Source organism: Pseudorasbora parva, chromosome 11 (assembly GCF_024679245.1).
Source record: "Pseudorasbora parva isolate DD20220531a chromosome 11, ASM2467924v1, whole genome shotgun sequence".
Lineage (NCBI taxonomy): Eukaryota > Metazoa > Chordata > Actinopteri > Cypriniformes > Gobionidae > Pseudorasbora > Pseudorasbora parva.
In genome coordinates, this window is record NC_090182.1 from 45,612,294 (window position 1) to 45,630,695 (window position 18,402).

Sequence of the window (18,402 nt, forward strand, 5' to 3'; positions counted from 1 at the left end):
TACTTCCTATAAATGCTCTTTTTATGTTTTCATAGTACGTTGAGATATTTCCCCACCATAGATCAGGGTAAATGTGATTTTCATGAAAGTAATTGTGCCGTAGATGTTCCTGACACACCGTTTTATAATGTTCTGAAACTCATTGTTCCTTAAGGCGGTGCTCTGAATAACCGGTGTAAGATCTCTGATGATTAATGAGTGCTGGATGTGCCACGGCAGGGTTCCTCTGGTCCTGTGGGGAGTTAAACTCTCTCACCTGCAGAGGAAACACATCTCGCATGCACATATTATAATGTGTGTGTGTGTGTGTGGGGGGGGGGGGTAAAGTAGGACACAGCTGGTTATACAGATGTCACCAATGTACAGCAGTGTTTAGGCCTCGTGACAGGAAAAAAGGTGTGTGCATTTCATCTGTGTGATCATGAAGGCGTTCCTCCAGCTGGAGTTCTTCTCTATATCAGTGTCAGTGTTTCTGAACTCATTGTAGTCTTGAGTTTTCTTCAGGGAACAAACACGTCACAATATTCCTCATTTAATAATTCATACGCAGAATAAAGGGGTGGGGCCTGTTGAGTTAGTTACTAGTGTGATGAAACTGCCGGTTATGGTAAGGGTGGGGCATTTCCCAAACACTTGACCAATCACAACACACTGCTCCAGCTGACCAATCAGAGCACAGTGTGCTTTTCAGAAGGCGGGGCTTCATAGAGACAGGAACTAAACCAGAGGTCTCAAACTCGCGGCCCGCAGGATGATATTTTGTGGCGCCCTACTTGACATCAAAGTTTAGTGTTAGTGCGGCCCACGCGTTGCTCTGAAAACCATTTTTGGCGGAGTCGTTGCGTGTACCGGGCTTTATGCCTCACTTTGTGTGTGTGAGAGAGTTAGCTCGGCCCTCTCTCATGCAGTATAATTGATTGACACCGCGTAATTGACATGAACAGAGGCTGATCAGACAGTCGAAATGAATGTGGTTTAACGGCGCTCAAATGGCCAATCAAATCAAAGTAGTCGGGAATTACATTTTCTTTTGGCTCGCGCAGCCTTCACACACGCACGTGCACACATGCAAACGCGCATGCACACGCACGCACGCGCACACACACTCACACATGCACGTACGCATGCACACGCACGCACACACGCACGCACACACGCACGCACACACGCACGCACACACGCACACACACACACACGCACGCACGCACACACAGATTATTTGATTATTAGTTTTTTATACTTTATTATATATCGATTATTTCCCAACTAGAATTAGACCTATAATTTCGTTCACTGATCTGTTTGACCTGGTTATGGCCTTGCTGTGAATTAGTCTATTATTTTAAATAAAAATAAAAACATTTATTATTTCAGTATTACATAATGATTTAATTTCTATTGGCTATATTTATTAGTACACAATTACCATCACACACCTGTTGGTAATAGAAAGGTGTGAAGGACGAAGGATAACCAGATCCAACTGGGCAAGAGAAGCCTATGAGCCATTCATGTTGAAGAACTGTTAATAATAAAGATTGAGAAGATTGGATTAGTTGTGCTCTTTTTTTTCTTCTTTTTTTTTTTGGAAAACTTAATGCGGCCCAGCCTGATCCAGAGTCTACCTCCAGCGACCCCCGGGTAAATTGAGTTTGAGACCCCTGAACTAAACAGAGCGTTACTGACAGACTGGGAGGAGACGAGCTGCAGCAATGGAGAATATGAGGAAATAATCAACATTCAAGCAGGAAAACTGCAGCCAGTGCGTAAAAACACCTTTGAGACCAATAGAAACTTATGCCAAACTAGGCTAACAGTAATTCTGCAACTCCAGGTGAATGTCACACAGCGAAATAGCACAATGTGCATAATTACACAATTAGGTAATTACCCAGCTCAGAGTCGCTGACAGAAAGCAAACGTCCTGAAGGAAGCGAGCAGAAGAGACGTCTTCCTCTAAGAATGTGCACTGTTATATTCATCTGTGCCATAATGATGCCTCGGGCCTAATTATTGAACTTTTATGACGGAAATGAGAGTGACGGATGTGTCTGGAAAGTTTTTAAGTTCTCATATGAGCGTTTCCATGGCAACTATGAGATCTTATAATGTGAACGGCCCACAGTTTGGCCTATTTCTACAATACAATATCACTGAGATTAACCTCAACTGTTAATCTCTTAAAAAATAACCAACAAAAATGTTTATTTAGTTTTTAAAAAAATAGAGCGCAAACTTAGAGAGATTTCTGTGGAGGTTTGAAACCTGAACTATTATAGTTTTTATTAATATTTTTACTTAGCTTTTATAGATGGATAGATGGATAGAATGATAGATGGATAGAGAGATAGATAGATGATAGAGCGATAGATGGAAAGAGAGATAGATAGATGATAGAGCGATAGATGGATAGAGAGATAGATAGATGATAGAGCAATAGATGGATAGAACAATAGAGCGATAGATGGATAGAGCGATAGATGGATAGAGAGATAGATGGATAGAGAGATAGATAGATGATAGAGCGATAGATGCATAGAGAGATAGATACATGATAGAGCGATAGATGGATAGAGAGATAGATAGATGATAGAGCGATAGATGGATAAACCAATAGATGGATAGAACGATAGAGCGATAGATGGATAGAGAGATAGATAGATGATAGAGCGATAGATGGATAGAGAGATAGATAGATGATAGAGCAATAGATGGATAGAACAATAGAGCGATAGATGGATAGAGCGATAGATGGATAGAGAGATAGATGGATAGAAAGATAGATAGATGATAGAGCGATAGATGCATAGAGAGATAGATAGATGATAGAGCGATAGATGGATAGGGAGATAGATAGATGATAGAGCGATAGATGCATAGAGAGATAGATAGATGATAGAGCGATAGATGGATAGGGAGATAGATAGATGATAGAGCGATAGATGGATAGAACAATAGAGCGATAGATGGATAGAGAGATAGATGGATAGATGGATAGAACAATAGAGCGATAGATGGATAGAGAGATAGGTGGATAGAGAGATAGATAGATGATAGAGCGATAGATGGATAGAACGATAGAGCGATAGATGGATAGAGAGATAGAGAGATAGATAGATGATAGAGCGATAGATGGATAGAACGATAGAGCGATAGATGGATAGAGAGATAGATAGATGATAGAGCGATAGATGGATAGAACAATAGAGCGATAGATGCATAGAGATAGATGGATAGAACAATAGAGCGATAGATGGATAGAGCGATAGATGGATAGAGAGATAGATAGATGATAGAGTGATAGATGGATAGAACGATAGAGCGATAGATGGATAGAGAGATAGATGGATAGAACGATAGAGCGATAGATGGATAGAGAGATAGATAGATGATAGAGCGATAGATGGATAGAACAATAGAGTGATAGATGGATAGAGATAGATGGATAGAACAATAGAGCGATAGATGGATAGAGCGATAGATGGATAGAGAGATAGATAGATGATAGAGTGATAGATGGATAGAACGATAGAGCGATAGATGGATAGAGAGATAGATGGATAGAACGATAGAGCGATAGATGGATAGAGAGATAAATAGATGATAGAGCGATAGATGGATAGAACGATAGAGCGATAGATGGATAGAGAGATAGATGGATAGAACGATAGAGCGATAGATGGATAGAGCGATAGATGGATAGAGAGATAGATAGATGATAGAGTGATAGATGGATAGAACGATAGAGTGATAGATGGATAGAGAGATAGATAGATGATAGAGCGATAGATGGATAGAACAATAGAGCGATAGATGGATAGAGCGATAGATGGATAAAGAGATAGATAGATGATAGAGTGATAGATGGATAGAACGATAGAGTGATAGATGGATAGAGCGATAGATGGATAGAGAGATAGATAGATGATAGAGTGATAGATGGATAGAACGATAGAGTGATAGATGGATAGAGAGATAGATAGATGACAGAGCGATAGATGATAGAACAATAGAGCGATAGATGGATAGAGCGATAGATGGATAGAGAGATAGATAGATGATAGAGTGATAGATGGATAGAACGATAGAGTGATAGATGGATAGAGAGATAGATAGATGATAGAGCGATAGATGGATAGAACAATAGAGCGATAGATGGATAGAGCGATAGATGGATAAAGAGATAGATAGATGATAGAGCGATAGATGGATAGAACGATAGAGCCATAGATTGATAGAGAGATAGATAGATGATAGAGCGATAGATGGATAGAACAATAGAGCGATAGATGGATAAAGAGATAAATGGATAGAACAATAGAGCGATAGATGGATAGAGAGATAGATAGATGATAGAGTGATAGATGGATAGAACGATAGAGCGATAGATGGATAGAGAGATAGATGGATAGAACGACAGAGCGATAGATGGATAGAGCGATAGATGGATAAAGAGATAGATAGATGATAGAGCGATAAATGGATAGAACAATAGAGCGATAGATGGATAGAGAGATAGATAGATGATAGAGCGATAGATGGATAGAACAATAGAGCGATAGATGGATAAAGAGATAAATGGATAGAACGATAGAGCGATAGATGGATAGACCAATAGATGGATAGAACAGAGCGATAGATGGATAGAGAGATAGATAGATGATAGAGCGATAGATGGATAGAGAGATAGATAGATGATAGAGCGATAGATGGATAGAGAGATAGATAGATGATAGAGCGATAGATGGATAGAACAATAGAGCGATAGATGGATAGAACAATAGAGCGATAGATGGATAGAACGATAGAGCGATAGATGGATAGAACGATAGAGCGATAGATGGATAGACCAATAGATGGATAGAATGATAAAGCGATGGATGGATAGAATGATAAAGCGATGGATGGATGGATGGATGGATGGATGGATGGATGGATGGATGGATGGATGGATGGATGGATGGATGGATGGATGGATGGATGGATGGATTTTTTTTTAGATGTTTCTTTTTGGTTTAATTTTTAGTAATTTTATGTGCTTTTGTTTATCATTTTCTTATATTACTATTTAGGTTGAATTATTTTTTTATTTCAGTTGTAGTTTTGTATTTATAGTTTTAAATGTTTCAATTCATTATTTTGAATCTAATACTTATACTTTATTTCAGCGTTGTGTTAAATTACAGGAATCTTTCAGTTGACTGTAATAGGAAAGCAGCCAAACGCTGGGCTGAGAAAGCTCTGGGACGTTTATATCTGGGTCAAAATGTAGCAGAACTGCTTAGTCCTTAAAAAAGAAAGCAGTACTTTTCTGGAAGAAAACGAGAGATAAAAATGAGCCTCAGTCTGACAGACTGAAAAAAACAGGTTTACTGCACCTACAGAATAAATCTAGGCTGTTCTGTACAGTTTGCTAGGGTTTTACTATGTGGTTACTAGGCTCACGTAAAATGACTCCACCCTTAAAGTCAGCATGAAACGTCTATGCCGTATATCTGAGTGAAACGCCTCTCAAACAAGAACAAATGTGGGGCGGGGCTTGATTTAGTCTGTGGGGAATTGATTGGATGGCTGTGGTCTGCTATTGGTGGATCTCATGTGAGTGACAGGTGGCCCCGCCCTCGTCATCAGAGAAGAGATGAATTGCAACATTTTGCAAACATGAATTAACATTTTGATAACGATTAAACACATTATTAGCATGTTTTAACATGTTGATAGTATGATTAGCATGTTTTGATAACGTTTCGCTAACATGATTTAGCACATTGCTTGCATGTTTTCCTAGAATAGTCAAGGTTTGCTGGTGATAAACGGCTTAAATAGTCTACAAGTCTTATTGTCGAAGTTTTGACCCCCTCTATGAAACTTTGCCTAGTTTCGATCGTACATTTAGTTCATTCAGTTAGAAATGATACTGCGAACCGAGTCACAGAATTTGAAATCTCTAAGAGGACATACTGTGGCTTTGTCAAGCAAACATAATAATGCAATACTCAATAAAACATAATAGTTGCCCATTTTAATGTCATGTCTCTATGGGATTTTTTTCACCTATTGTATCGTCCGTCAGATGGAAATCAAGGAAAAGTCACATGACCTGAGGAATCAATCGTGTAATAGTGTCAAGGCTTAAATCAATATTCCTCAGAATAAGCGATATAAAGATAATGAACGAGCAAACGGCAATAAAGAGAGAAAACGCCTCAAGATTGCCTGCTGCACTGCAAAAAATGCTCTTCTTACTTAGAAATTTTGTCTTGTTTCTAGTCTTAATATCTAAAATTCTTAAATCAAGATGCATTTACTAGACAAGTAAAATGACAAGATATTTTTCATTGTTTTCTTAAAAATCTAATTAAAATGAAGTGAGTTTTTGCTTAAAACAGGCAACATGATCTGCCAATGGGGTGAGAAAAATAATCTTGTTTCTGATTGAAATCTTGTTTCTTCTTTCCGTCCCAAACAGAAATAAGATTATTTTTCTCACCCCATTGGCAGATCATTTTGCTTGTCTAGTAAATGCATCTTGATTTAAAGGGGCGGTTGCATGTGATTTGACTTGTTTAACTTTAGTTAGTGTGTAATGTCGCTGCTTGAGCATAAACAGTATCTGCAAAGTTACAGCGCTAAAAGTTCAATGCAAACGGAGATATTGTCTTTTAAAGTTACGGCAGTTTATTGCCTACAAAAGCGGCCGGTTTGGACTACAACGAGCTTCTTCCTGGGTTGGTGACATCATAAACCCTCGCTAGTCTCCGCAGATGTGACTTAAGGGGCGTGGCCTACCTGTGCTTGGCACTTCAGCCAATAAAAATACAGGAAACTACATTTGGCCATCTGACCAATCTAAGACCATTGCGTTTTTCGAAGGGATGGGCTTCACAGAAGCAGGAAGCAGACGAGCCGTTCAGTGGAGACAGCGGTGTGGAATAAAGGGAGAATATAAGAAAAATATGGCATTTAAAAAAAGAAAAGAAGTATTAAGACATGTTATACTGCGGCCCATAAACACGACCAAGCCTAGAAAAAAAACACAAAGCCACCCCTTTAAGAATATTTAGATATTTTGACTGGAAACAAGAAAAAAATAAGAAGAGCATTTTTTGCAGCGTGATGAAACCGTGGAGGAGAAGAACTTGACATCTGATCGACAGGAAGGTAAATTTCAAGGGTTCGAGATGCTGAAGAATCAAAAAGAAGGAAGAAAAAAATATTTTAAAAAATGTGCACCTTTGATATGAGCGAGGTGTGAATCTTCTTGATGACGTCGTCCATCTCCATGAGTTTGGGTCCTATCAGAGAGCTGTGTGGGCCGCTGATGTGCCCGATGTGATCCAGACCCAGGTAATGCAGGATCAGAATATCCCAGTCGTCCCGCTTCAGAGTGCCGTCAAGATGGCGGGTCACGTTATTGTCCACCTGAGAAAGGAAATGGACAAATACAGTCTGTGAGAAAACAGACTTAAAGTGTTAGTTCACCCAAAAATGAAATAAAAACATCATCAAAGTAGTCCATGTGTGACATTGTGGGGTAATAAGAATCTCTTGAAGCGTCGAAAATATATTTTGGTCCAAAAATAAAAAGAATAATAAACAAACCCGGAAGAGAAGCCAATGCTAAATAAAGTCGTAGTTTTTGTTATTTTTGGACCCAAATGTATTTCCGATGCTTCAAGAGACTCTAATTAACCCACTGATGTCTCATATGGACTACTGTGATGATGTTTTTATTCCCTTTCTGGACATGGACAGTATAGTGTGCATACACTTGCATACGCTCTCGGACTAAATATAAAATATCTTAAACTGTGTGTGAAGATGAGCGGAGGTCTTACGGGTGTGGAGCGACATTAGGGAGAGGAGCTAATGACATACATTTCATTTTTAGGTGAACTAACCCTTTAAGATTATAAGCTTCAAGGAGCCATGAGAGGTGTGTGAGACTGACAAAAAATGATATCTGAGTGTGTTCTGTTGGCAGGTTTAGCACTGCCATGGACAGAGACTCATTAAGCTTCTAATGGTCAGTTCACAGCAGTGGCAGAAATCATCTTTTCCAATAAGTTTCAATTGATTTTTTACCTTTATGAAGCCATTTTTTCTAACCTCATTAAATGCATGCATCATCTTTTGTGCCAAATCCTTACATTTAATCGAATTGAATTCATATTAAATCACAATCGGTCTGTTACCAAGTGAAATTGATATTTGCAGGTCAGCGGAAAGACAGAAGCTGCATCTGAAGTGGATTTTAGATCATTTCCACACTGTTTAATGAGCTCAGAGGGACATTAATGAGATTAACCTGAAAATAATGTTTGAAATGTTGAATATTGATATTTGGAAATGATTTAACAAATTAAAAGATAAACGTGAATTAAAACCACCAGATTACTCATTAACTCATTAAAAACATCTAAATTACCTAAATTACCTAAATTACTCCACTAATATAGTTCAATTGAAGGAGTGAATGAAAACGAGTGTGTGAAGTCAGACAGTTGTGTGTACATCGGCTGTACATTCGGTGCAATGTGGGATTAAAGGAGTGCACTCAATAACGTCCACTATGGTTTCGGACAGCACTACAAATGGCTAGTGCCTTATTTGAGGGTATAGGGGGCGATTTCTCCTTCAGCCATTGAGATTCAACTGATTCATTCAAACAGCTTATTCATTCAGGAAAGAAGCATTGAGTGAGTCACTCAAACGATTTTTTTATTCAGTAATGAAACACCACCGTGTTACTCAAAAACGCAAAATAGTTCTGTGGCTTTGTTTCAAACTATTTTCATTGGAGAAATAGAGCAAAAACAGGCAATATCGTGTACACTATATTACTTAGTGCATGTGTGCAGTGCCCTTTCTAGTGAAGTACATACTCCATGTCAGCAATCACAATATTATCATAAACGATATATCTCACACCCATATAAAGCTGTTGAGCTTATTATACTAAGTAAACAAAATATGACTTTAACCCTATTATACGGCATTTCTGAATGTCTGTAAACAATCGGCACCAGGATACTTCTGGGTGGCAGAACGCGAGCGGCGAGACTGAGCAATTGAAGAGATCAGCCGGCTACTGTAAACAGTTACATAGTTAAAGGTGGGGTGAAACACTCAGTTTCAGTCAATCTCATGTCAATCTTGAGTACCTATAGAGTAGTATTGCATCCTTCATATCTCCGAAAAGTCTTTAGTTTTATCATATTTATAAAAGAAATATAGGCTGTACCGAGTCTTTCCGGAAAAAACCGAGCGCCTGGAGGCGTATCGTGTGGGCGGAGCTAAAGAATGACAAGCGCGCAAAGCGGTGACGTCCTCAAGCGTGGAGAAACCCATCTATCTCAGCTAATACAGATAATGATCCACAATCAAATCTGAGGGAGAAATAAATTGAACAGGAGAAACAGCAACAGCAGGACGTCCGTCTCTGTGGTAGTTAAGTTACTGTATTTAATGGCCTCTCCACATTTCTGTGTGTTTACTCGCAGAGTATGAGGACATGATTCGGTTTATGGACTATTGTATGCGACTAGACCTTAGAAGTAGCAAGCATACTGTAACGTTATACAGAACAACAATGGAGTAACCGTTAGCGCATTTGAATGACAAAGCACGCGATCGTGTCGTTTACTGATGTTTACTCATGCGACGGTAGCCAATAGCAGAGACATTTGAAGCAGTTTAAGTTAACTCACCGTCGAAGCTTTATCGCTGGGACCGCTCCGTCAGAAACACACTTCTTTGGTATGATTTGGTAAAGTCCTGTGACAGCAGTGGCGTGTAAATCCATTTTGAGACGCAACTGAAGCGATGTTGTCAAGCTTCCCGTCATTTCTGCGTTCAAATCGGTTCAAATGCAGCGCTGCCTTCCCGGAATACTGTGCTGAAGCGTTGAAGTCGCTCGACGTCACCCATAGGAATAAAGTGGAGCGCGGCGCCGTTCACGGACGACTGGATCTGCAGCTGAGAGACTGTTTACAGCGTGCTCTAGTCACGCGCGCGCGCACCCTACCGGGAGAAGAGCCCGTACGGCCCATACAAGGACCTTCCGCTCTTATTAACGTCAAGCTGACCCATACTCGAAAAAAACTCGCCGAAACTTGTGAGAAACCGGAAGGAGTATTTTTGACACAGAAATACTCCATCAAACGTCCAACATTAGTTTTTGAAACTTTGTCTATGTTTAGGATGGGAATCCAAGTCTTTAACAGTGTAAAAAGCTCAGTATGCATGAAACAGCATTTCACCCCCCCTTTAAGAACATGGCTGTTGATTAAAGTTGAAACTATGATGAAAACGTGTTGGATTTTGGGGTTGTGCCGTCAGATATACAGCAAAAGCTGTAGGATTGTATCGATTTCCTTCAGAAAAAAGTAAATATATGCAGCAAAACCTGTGGGTGAGGAGGCTAAAGCGAGTGGACGTCGTCAAAAGTGGCGCTACAGAGAAGTATTCTCAAAACGGTCCATCTACAAAATCATAGCAGAGCATAAATATCTTCAGCTGGGGAAATTCGAGTCTAATATTAGTAAACTTTAGATATCTTTTAAAGATCGAACTTATTGCCCAGTCACTCCCTGAAGTAAAAGTAGGAAGAGACTGAACTTCTAGTGTCATGTAGGCTACTGATCGAATGTCAATGGAAGAAATAGGAACAGCAGAACATAGTTGTCGGCTGATGGATGATTGATGCGTGTACCACACTGGCTTCATCATCACCGCAAGTTTAGTTTGAGTGAATGGCTTACGTTAGCAGAGTAGCGCTAGTCTACAGCACGCTATCCTTTTGACCGTCAGAAGCTCACGTCTGATCCGATCCCAAACGAGCAACAGAAAATGATCATAGCGTTTTTTTAGTTAGATAACAGGGAAATAGTTCATCTACGATAGCCTAACATATTGTAAGTCAAACAGCAACAGTCACTAAAATAACTACTCAATGGTAGGCTGAGGCTCATTTAAAAATTATGGTAGTAGACTAGCGCTACATCTACTAGATCAATGTTAGGCATTTCATGTACAGGCCCTTCTCAAAAAAAAAAAAAAAACACAGAAAGAAATTTCTGAACGAATAGGCTGTTCCCAGAGTGCTGTATCAAGGCACCTCAGTGGGAAGTCTGTGGGAAGGAAAAAGTGTGGCAAAAAACGCTGCACAACGAGAAGAGGTGAGCGGACCCTGAGGAAGATTGTGGAGAAGGACCGATTCCAGACCTTGGGGGACCTGCGGAAGCAGTGGACTGAGTCTGGAGGAGAAACATCCAGAGCCGCCGTGCACAGGCGTGAGCAGGAAATGGGCTACAGGTGCCGCATTCCCCAGGTCAAGACACTTTGGGCTACAGAGAAGCAGCACTGGACTGTTGCTCAGTGGTCCAAAGTACTTTTTTCGGATGAAAGCAAATTTTGCATGTCATTCGGAAATCAAGGTGCCAGAGTCTGGAGGAAGACTGGGGAGAAGGAAATGCCAAAATGCCTGAAGTCCAGTGTCAAGTCCCCACAGTCAGTGATGGTCTGGGGTGCCATGTCAGCTGCTGGTGTTGGTCCACTGTGTTTTATCAAGGGCAGGTCAATGCAGCTCGCTATCAGGAGATTTTGGAGCGCTTCATGCTTCCATCTGCTGAAAAGCTTTATGGAGATGAAGATTTGGTTTTTCAGCACGACCTGGCACCTGCTCACAGTGCCAAAACCACTGGTAAATGGTTTACTGACCATGGTATTACTGTGCTCAATTGGCCTGCCATCTCTCCTGACCTGAACCCCATAGAGAATCTGTGGGATATTGTGAAGAGAAAGTTGAGAGACGCCAGACCCAACACTCTGGATGAGCTTAAGGCCGCTATCGAAGCATCCTGGGCCTCCAGAACACCTCAGCAGCGCCACAGGCTGATCGCCTCCATGCCACGCCGCACTGAAGCAGTCATTTCTGCAAAAGGGTTCCCGACCAAGTATTGAGTGCAGAACTGAACATAATTATTTGAAGGTTGACTTTTTTTGTATTAAAAACACTTTTCTTTTATTGGTTGGATGAAATATGCAAATTTTTTGAGATAGGAATTTTGGGTTTTCATGAGCTGTATGCCAAAATCATCAGTATTAAAACATTAAAAGACCTGAAATATTTCAGTTGGTGTGCAATGAATCTAAAATATATGAAAGTTTAATTTGTATCATTACATTATGGAAAATAATGAGCTTTATCACAATATGCTAATTTTTTGAGAAGGACCTGTATTGGTATCTCCTGAATTAGTTAATCAGTCCCTCAATAATCATGTTAACTATGTCTGAATCCCAAGCAATTTACAAGCTTTGCCATAGGAACGCTTCGGCTTTTGCCACCCGGACGAACGTTTATTACTGTTGTGACGTCATGGTGAATTGTCGTATACACACATTTCTAAGGCCACATGATCAACATAATCAAGTAAAAATTTTAGTGTAATTGTACAAACGTCCTCGTTCAGCTCGGGCTTTATGTGTCAGAAAGCTTTTGAGGAAGGTTTATTAGTTCATCTGTCAGTCATCATTGTATTGCATTGCATTATAGGTTTTAAAACTACAGCGCTTCGGTCATAAAACTGAGCATTGAAATATCCTCTTACTAAGACATTAAAGGGGGGGGGGTGAAATGCTGTTTCCTGCATACTGAGCTTTTTCCACTGTTAAAGACTTGGATTCCCATCCTAAACATAGACAAAGTTTCAAAAACTAATGTTGGACGTTTGATGGAGTATTTCTGTGTCAAAAATACTCCTTCCGGTTTCTCACAAGTTTCTGAGAGTTTTTTTCGAGTATGGGTCAGCTTGACTTTAATAGAGCGGAAGGCCCTTGTATGGGCCGTACGGGCTCTTCTCCCGGTAGGGTGCGCGCGCGTGACTAGAGCGAGAGAGGAAATGCACGCCCATAAACACTCTCAGCTGCAGATCCACTCGTCCGTGAACACTTATGTCGTTATAGTCCGCGCTCCACTTTATTCCTATGGGTGACGTCGAGCGACTTCAACGCTTCAGCACAGCATTCTGGGAAAGCAGCGCTGCATTTGAACCGATTTGAACGCAGAAATGACAGGAAGCAAAGTGGATTTCCACGGTCACTGCTGTCAGGACTTCACCAAATCATACCAAAGAAGTGTGTTTTTGACGGAGCGGTCCCAGCGATAAAGGTTCGGTCCTGCTTTGGAAGCAGCCGGTGAGTAAAACTGCTTCAAATGTCTGTTGTTGGCTATCGTCGCGTGAGTAAACATCAGTAAACGACACGATCACGTGCTTCGTCATTCAAATGCGCTAACGTTACTCCATTGTTGTTCTCTGTATAACGTTACACTAGTCTGACGTGCAAAACCGTTTTGCTTGCTACTGCTAAGGTTTAGTCGCATACAATAGTCCATAAACCGAATCATGTCCTCATAAACTGCGAGTAAACACACACAGATGTTGACCGGCCACTAAATACAGTCCATACCACAGAGACGGACGTCCTGCTGCTGCTGTTTCTCCTGTTCAATTTATTTCAGCCTCCGAATCTGATTCTGGATCATATCTGTATTAGCTGAGATCGATAGCCATGGGTTTCTCCGCGCTTGAAGACGTCACCACTTTGCGCGCTCGTCATTCTTTAGCTCCGCCCACACGATACGCCCCCAGGCGCTCGGTTTTTTCCGTTTTTTTACTCGGTACAGCCAATATTTCTTTTATAATTATAATAAAACTAAAGACTTTTTGGAGATATGAAGGATGCAATACTACTCTATAGGTACTCAAGATTGACTGAAACTGAGTGTTTCACCCCCCCTTTAATGGCAGGTATAGATATTTATATGCATTTTATGTACCCGTCTCATTGATCTACATTACAAGTATCAGATTTTCATCACTTTTTGTCCATTAAAATATCATAATCTGCACCAAATTGCATGTTTTGAATAAAAATTTAGCTGTTTTTTCCCCTTCATATTCTCACTACATTAGACAATATGACCCATAAAAGCCTGATGTATCAAATATGATGCTAAAAAAAACATGCACATGTTTTAAAAATAAAGGTTTTATTTAATTTGTCTATCTGTTCTATTATTTCACATTAGGACTAGGCGATATATCGAATATTGGCGATAATATCGCAATCATTTTGAAGACGATGTAATACTTGAAAATATCGTGAATATCGAATATTTCAAATTCAAGGTAGACACAGTCGGATATGTCTTTAGTGAATGTGTACAGCTGAGGTAACTGATCCGTGGAGGTCTTAAGCCAGACCTAATATTCTGTGATTAATGTTAAGCAAACAATGAAAAATAGAAAACCAGCCCATGCTTGGCTAAACAACTTTAATATATTTATTATATTATATATATAATATATTCATTTATAGAGTGAAGACTAAGCAGTATTTATATATATATATATTTATATATATATATATATATATATATATATATATATATATATATATATATATATATATATATATATATACTGCTTAGTCTTCACTCTATAAATGAATATATATATATATATATATATATATATATATATATATATATATATATATATATATATATATATATATATATATATATATATATATATATATATATATATATATATATATATATATATTTGATTATTTAATGTATTTCTTGACTTGCTACTGTTAAATAGACCTATAGCTAAAAATATAAAAAGCACTGTTTTGGTCATATTGTTTGTAATTAGCATGTTTCACTTATTTTTAAAATCAAAGATACAATAAAAAATCTATATTAAAATTAAAAAAGAACATTTAAAAAAATATATATATATATTAGATTTTGGTCATCCCAACCTGTTCAGTAAACGTAAACATTTTGTATTTAATTTGGTTCTGTCTAAATAGTTTTTGTTGTTTTTAATGGGAGCAAAAGAAAATCATGTTTTTTTATTATTTAAAAGCAATTGCAAACATATGGAGATATATACACTGATGAGTTTCGGTTCCTTTGGTCGCCTTTGGCTAGGCTTGCTCAGTTGGGGACACTAAAACTAGGATCTAAGTTGTTTAACTAAATATACAAATAAAATTAATTATTTAGGTCTTATTTAATTCTATAAACTATAATACTGATCAGCCAACATTGTCGCTCTATGATAATTGAAATGAGCTGATAACATCACTGTTTTCTCCAGAGCGACTGTGCAGACAAATCAGATTTTGTTGCAGTATTGTCCTGTTTGACACTGAGAAGCTGCTCTGAAACAATCGTCTTTGTAAAAGTGCTATATAAATAAAGTTGATTGATTGATTGATATATTGAATATTGTAAAAATGTTGACAATATCAAGATATACATTTTTTTTAGACATCGCCCAGCCCTATTTCACGTGACGTGCCTCAACTCTACATGACACACACTGTGAGTTTAGCTCCTCTCACCTCCGTGTAGTCGGACACGAAGAATGAGGTTGTGCCGTCGTGCTCCATGAAGTGTTTGGGGAAGAGTCGAACCCAAGTGTCGTCGCCGTAGAAGATGATCCGTTTGCCAGCGCTCTTGGCCTGCCAGATGAGGTTATCCTCCAGCAGAGCCGGAGAGTTCAGGTTCATCACCACATCTATGAAACCCGGGATGCTGCCGGTGGTCAGGGCCTGAAGACGGACATATGAAAGAACACAAACAATGCTGTTAAAGAGGAGCTATCATGCTTTCTTCACATATTCATCTCTCTTTAGTGTGTAATGTTGCTGTTTGCGCATGAAAAGCTCTGTAAAATTCACAATACTCCTCATTTAAAGGGGTCCTATTATGCTTCAGACACAGATGAAGATATTAGTGTTGAAATCCGATGGCTCAGAAAGGCCTTCATTGACACCAATGTCATTTCCTCTCTCAAGACCCATAAAGGCACTAAAGACGGCGTTACAAAGCTCATTAGCCTTATAGGCCAAAACCACAATTTGTACCAGGCTGTAAACATGTTTTTTTCTGCTGTAAAGTTGAGAATTTTAACATGGGGCTCGATGAGATTCTGTCCCTAGTGGCCAGTTGAGGAATTGCCGTTTACATTACTTCCGTATTGGCTTCAAGAGAGATCGCAGGAGGTTGCCGATTGGTTGTTACACAATGAAACAGCTCAATGGAGATGCAACCTAGAGCAAGGTTGTTAAGGCTGACGTCACGCGGCAGCACTTCCAGATCCAAACGCTCTATCTTATACCACAAGAAAAACTACAAACGGTGCTAATATACACACACAATGTGGTGTAATACTACAAAAAAGTTATAATCATAACCTTTTTCTCCATACCAAAATTCCAGATGGCCAGACAGTGATTCATCTTTTATAAATCGTTAAAATATTAATGTATGTGACGCTGTGAACATAGAGAATGTTGTGTAGACTGTATTTAAAATGTTTAACTTTTTTAAATGTTTGATGTTTAATATAAAAAAAAATAGCGCTCATAAACGGACGTCAATGGCATTCTCAAGTGAAACGAGTTGAGGCTTGGACCCAGAAACGGCGTTCCTTACGTCCCGATTAAATAAGCGGATAACGGCAGAGCTGCGCAAACGTCAACTCGATGCTATAGATAGTGCAGACATCAGTGATGCCGAAGAAATCGCAAACCTTCTTAAACCGCTGTCCTGTCTGATGAAAAGAGCGCCACCCTGTCACTCATTGTGCCCTTGAAATCCATGATCGAACAGAGCATGACACTGGACTCCAAGACTCCACAACTAGGAGCATGCTTTAACATGCATTAAAGATCGAAAACACGCATCTTTTCTCTCAGTGTCTGAAACGCTTTGCTCAAGGATTCAGTCTCTCTAAACTCCGCCTCTCTGAGAGCTGCTCTGCTGTGATTGGTCAGAAAGCAAGCCCTCATTATCATATCCGAATCTCAGCTCTGGACACAAAGTGATACGAACAGTGACAATGGTGTGGGTTTTACCCATAGACTGTAAAAGAATATGGATATAGTGTCCGTGACATCACCCGTAGTTTTTGAAGAAAGTTTTTGAAGTGTAAAGTTGGCTGTTGCCATCTTGGCAGCGTGTCACGGTGCTTCACGCCCGGATAACAGAAAATGGGCAAAGAGGCGGGAAGTGGGCGGAGCTGAGGTGACGTGAGGACTAACAGACAGCAGACAAACAGCAATCCACCTGTCAATCAAAGTAGCCACGCCTTTAATTATGCAGAACTGTAAGGCTTTATATAATGTAAATGAATCACCCCACCTTACAGGTTGGATCTGATCCAGTACGTCATCGTGCTACAGGCTGCAACGAGGACTTCTTGGGTCAAAGAGCCAATGAAGAGCCAATTGGCAAAGAGCCAATGAAGTCAATGAAAGACCATGTGTGCAAATGAGTTAAAACAGTTAATATGTTTATGGGGGCTGAGCTATCTAAATAATTTTTTCCTGTTTTAACAGCATCATCTGAAAGAAACTATCGCACCTTAAGTAGAGTTTTGTTCCCACCAGCGCAACAAAAGAGGACATAAATACATGGATCAGGCATAACATTATGTTGTCCTAATATTGTGTTGGTTTTTTGCTGGTAACGGCTCTGACCCATCGAGGCATGAATCACACGGGCCAGCCTTCGCTCCCCACGTGCATCAATGAGCCTTGGCCGCCCATGACCCTGTGGCCGGTTCTCCACTGTTCCTTCCTTGGAGCACTTTTGATAGATACTGACCACTGCAGACCGGGAACAGCCCACAAGAGCTGCAGTTTTGGAGATGCTCTGACCCAGTCGTCTAGCCGTCACAATCTGGCCCTTGTCAAACTCGCTCAAATCCTTACGCTTGCCCATTTTTCCTGCTTCTAACACATCAACTTTAAGGACAAAATGTTCACTTGCGACCAAATACAGGGAGTGCAGAATTATTAGGCAAGTTGTATTTTTGAGGATTCATTCTATTATTGAACAACAACCATGTTCTCAATGAACACAAAAAACTCATTAATATCAAAGCTGAATATTTTTGGAAGTTTTAGTTTGAGCTATTTTAGGGGGATATCTGTGTGTGCAGGTGACTTGTGCATAATTATTAGGCAACTTAACAAAAAACAAATTTATACCCATTTCAATTATTTATTTATTATTTAACATCTCAACATTCACAAATATACATTTCTGACATTCAAATACCAAACAAAAACAAATCAGTGACCAATATAGCCACCTTTCTTTGCAAGGACACTCAAAAGCCTGCCATCCATGGATTCTGTCAGTGTTTTGATCTGTTCACCATCAACATTGCGTGCAGCAGCAACCACAGCCTCCCAGACACTGTTCAGAGAGGTGTACTGTTTTCCCTCCTTGTAAATCGCACATTTGATGATGGACCACAGGTTCTCAATGGGGTTCAGATCAGGTGAACAAGGAGGCCATATCATTAG

The 18,402-nt window shown here is 39.6% G+C and overlaps 2 protein-coding genes across 4 annotated transcripts in view; one reads left to right on the forward strand and one right to left on the reverse strand.

The window, feature by feature from the left end:
* Positions 1–18,402, reverse strand: part of pigg (phosphatidylinositol glycan anchor biosynthesis class G (EMM blood group)) — a 211,448-nt gene that overhangs the window by 168,001 nt on the left and 25,045 nt on the right. For all 3 annotated transcript variants that reach the window (XM_067458106.1, XM_067458108.1, XM_067458107.1), the window contains exons 3-4: positions 15,427–15,636; positions 7,234–7,422 (exon numbers count right to left, since the gene is read on the reverse strand). In XM_067458106.1, the coding sequence (XP_067314207.1) occupies positions 7,234–7,422; positions 15,427–15,636 (399 nt within the window). The remainder of the gene's footprint in view (positions 1–7,233; positions 7,423–15,426; positions 15,637–18,402) is intronic.
* Positions 1–18,402, forward strand: part of gnpda2 (glucosamine-6-phosphate deaminase 2) — a 469,370-nt gene that overhangs the window by 76,754 nt on the left and 374,214 nt on the right. The window lies entirely within an intron of this gene.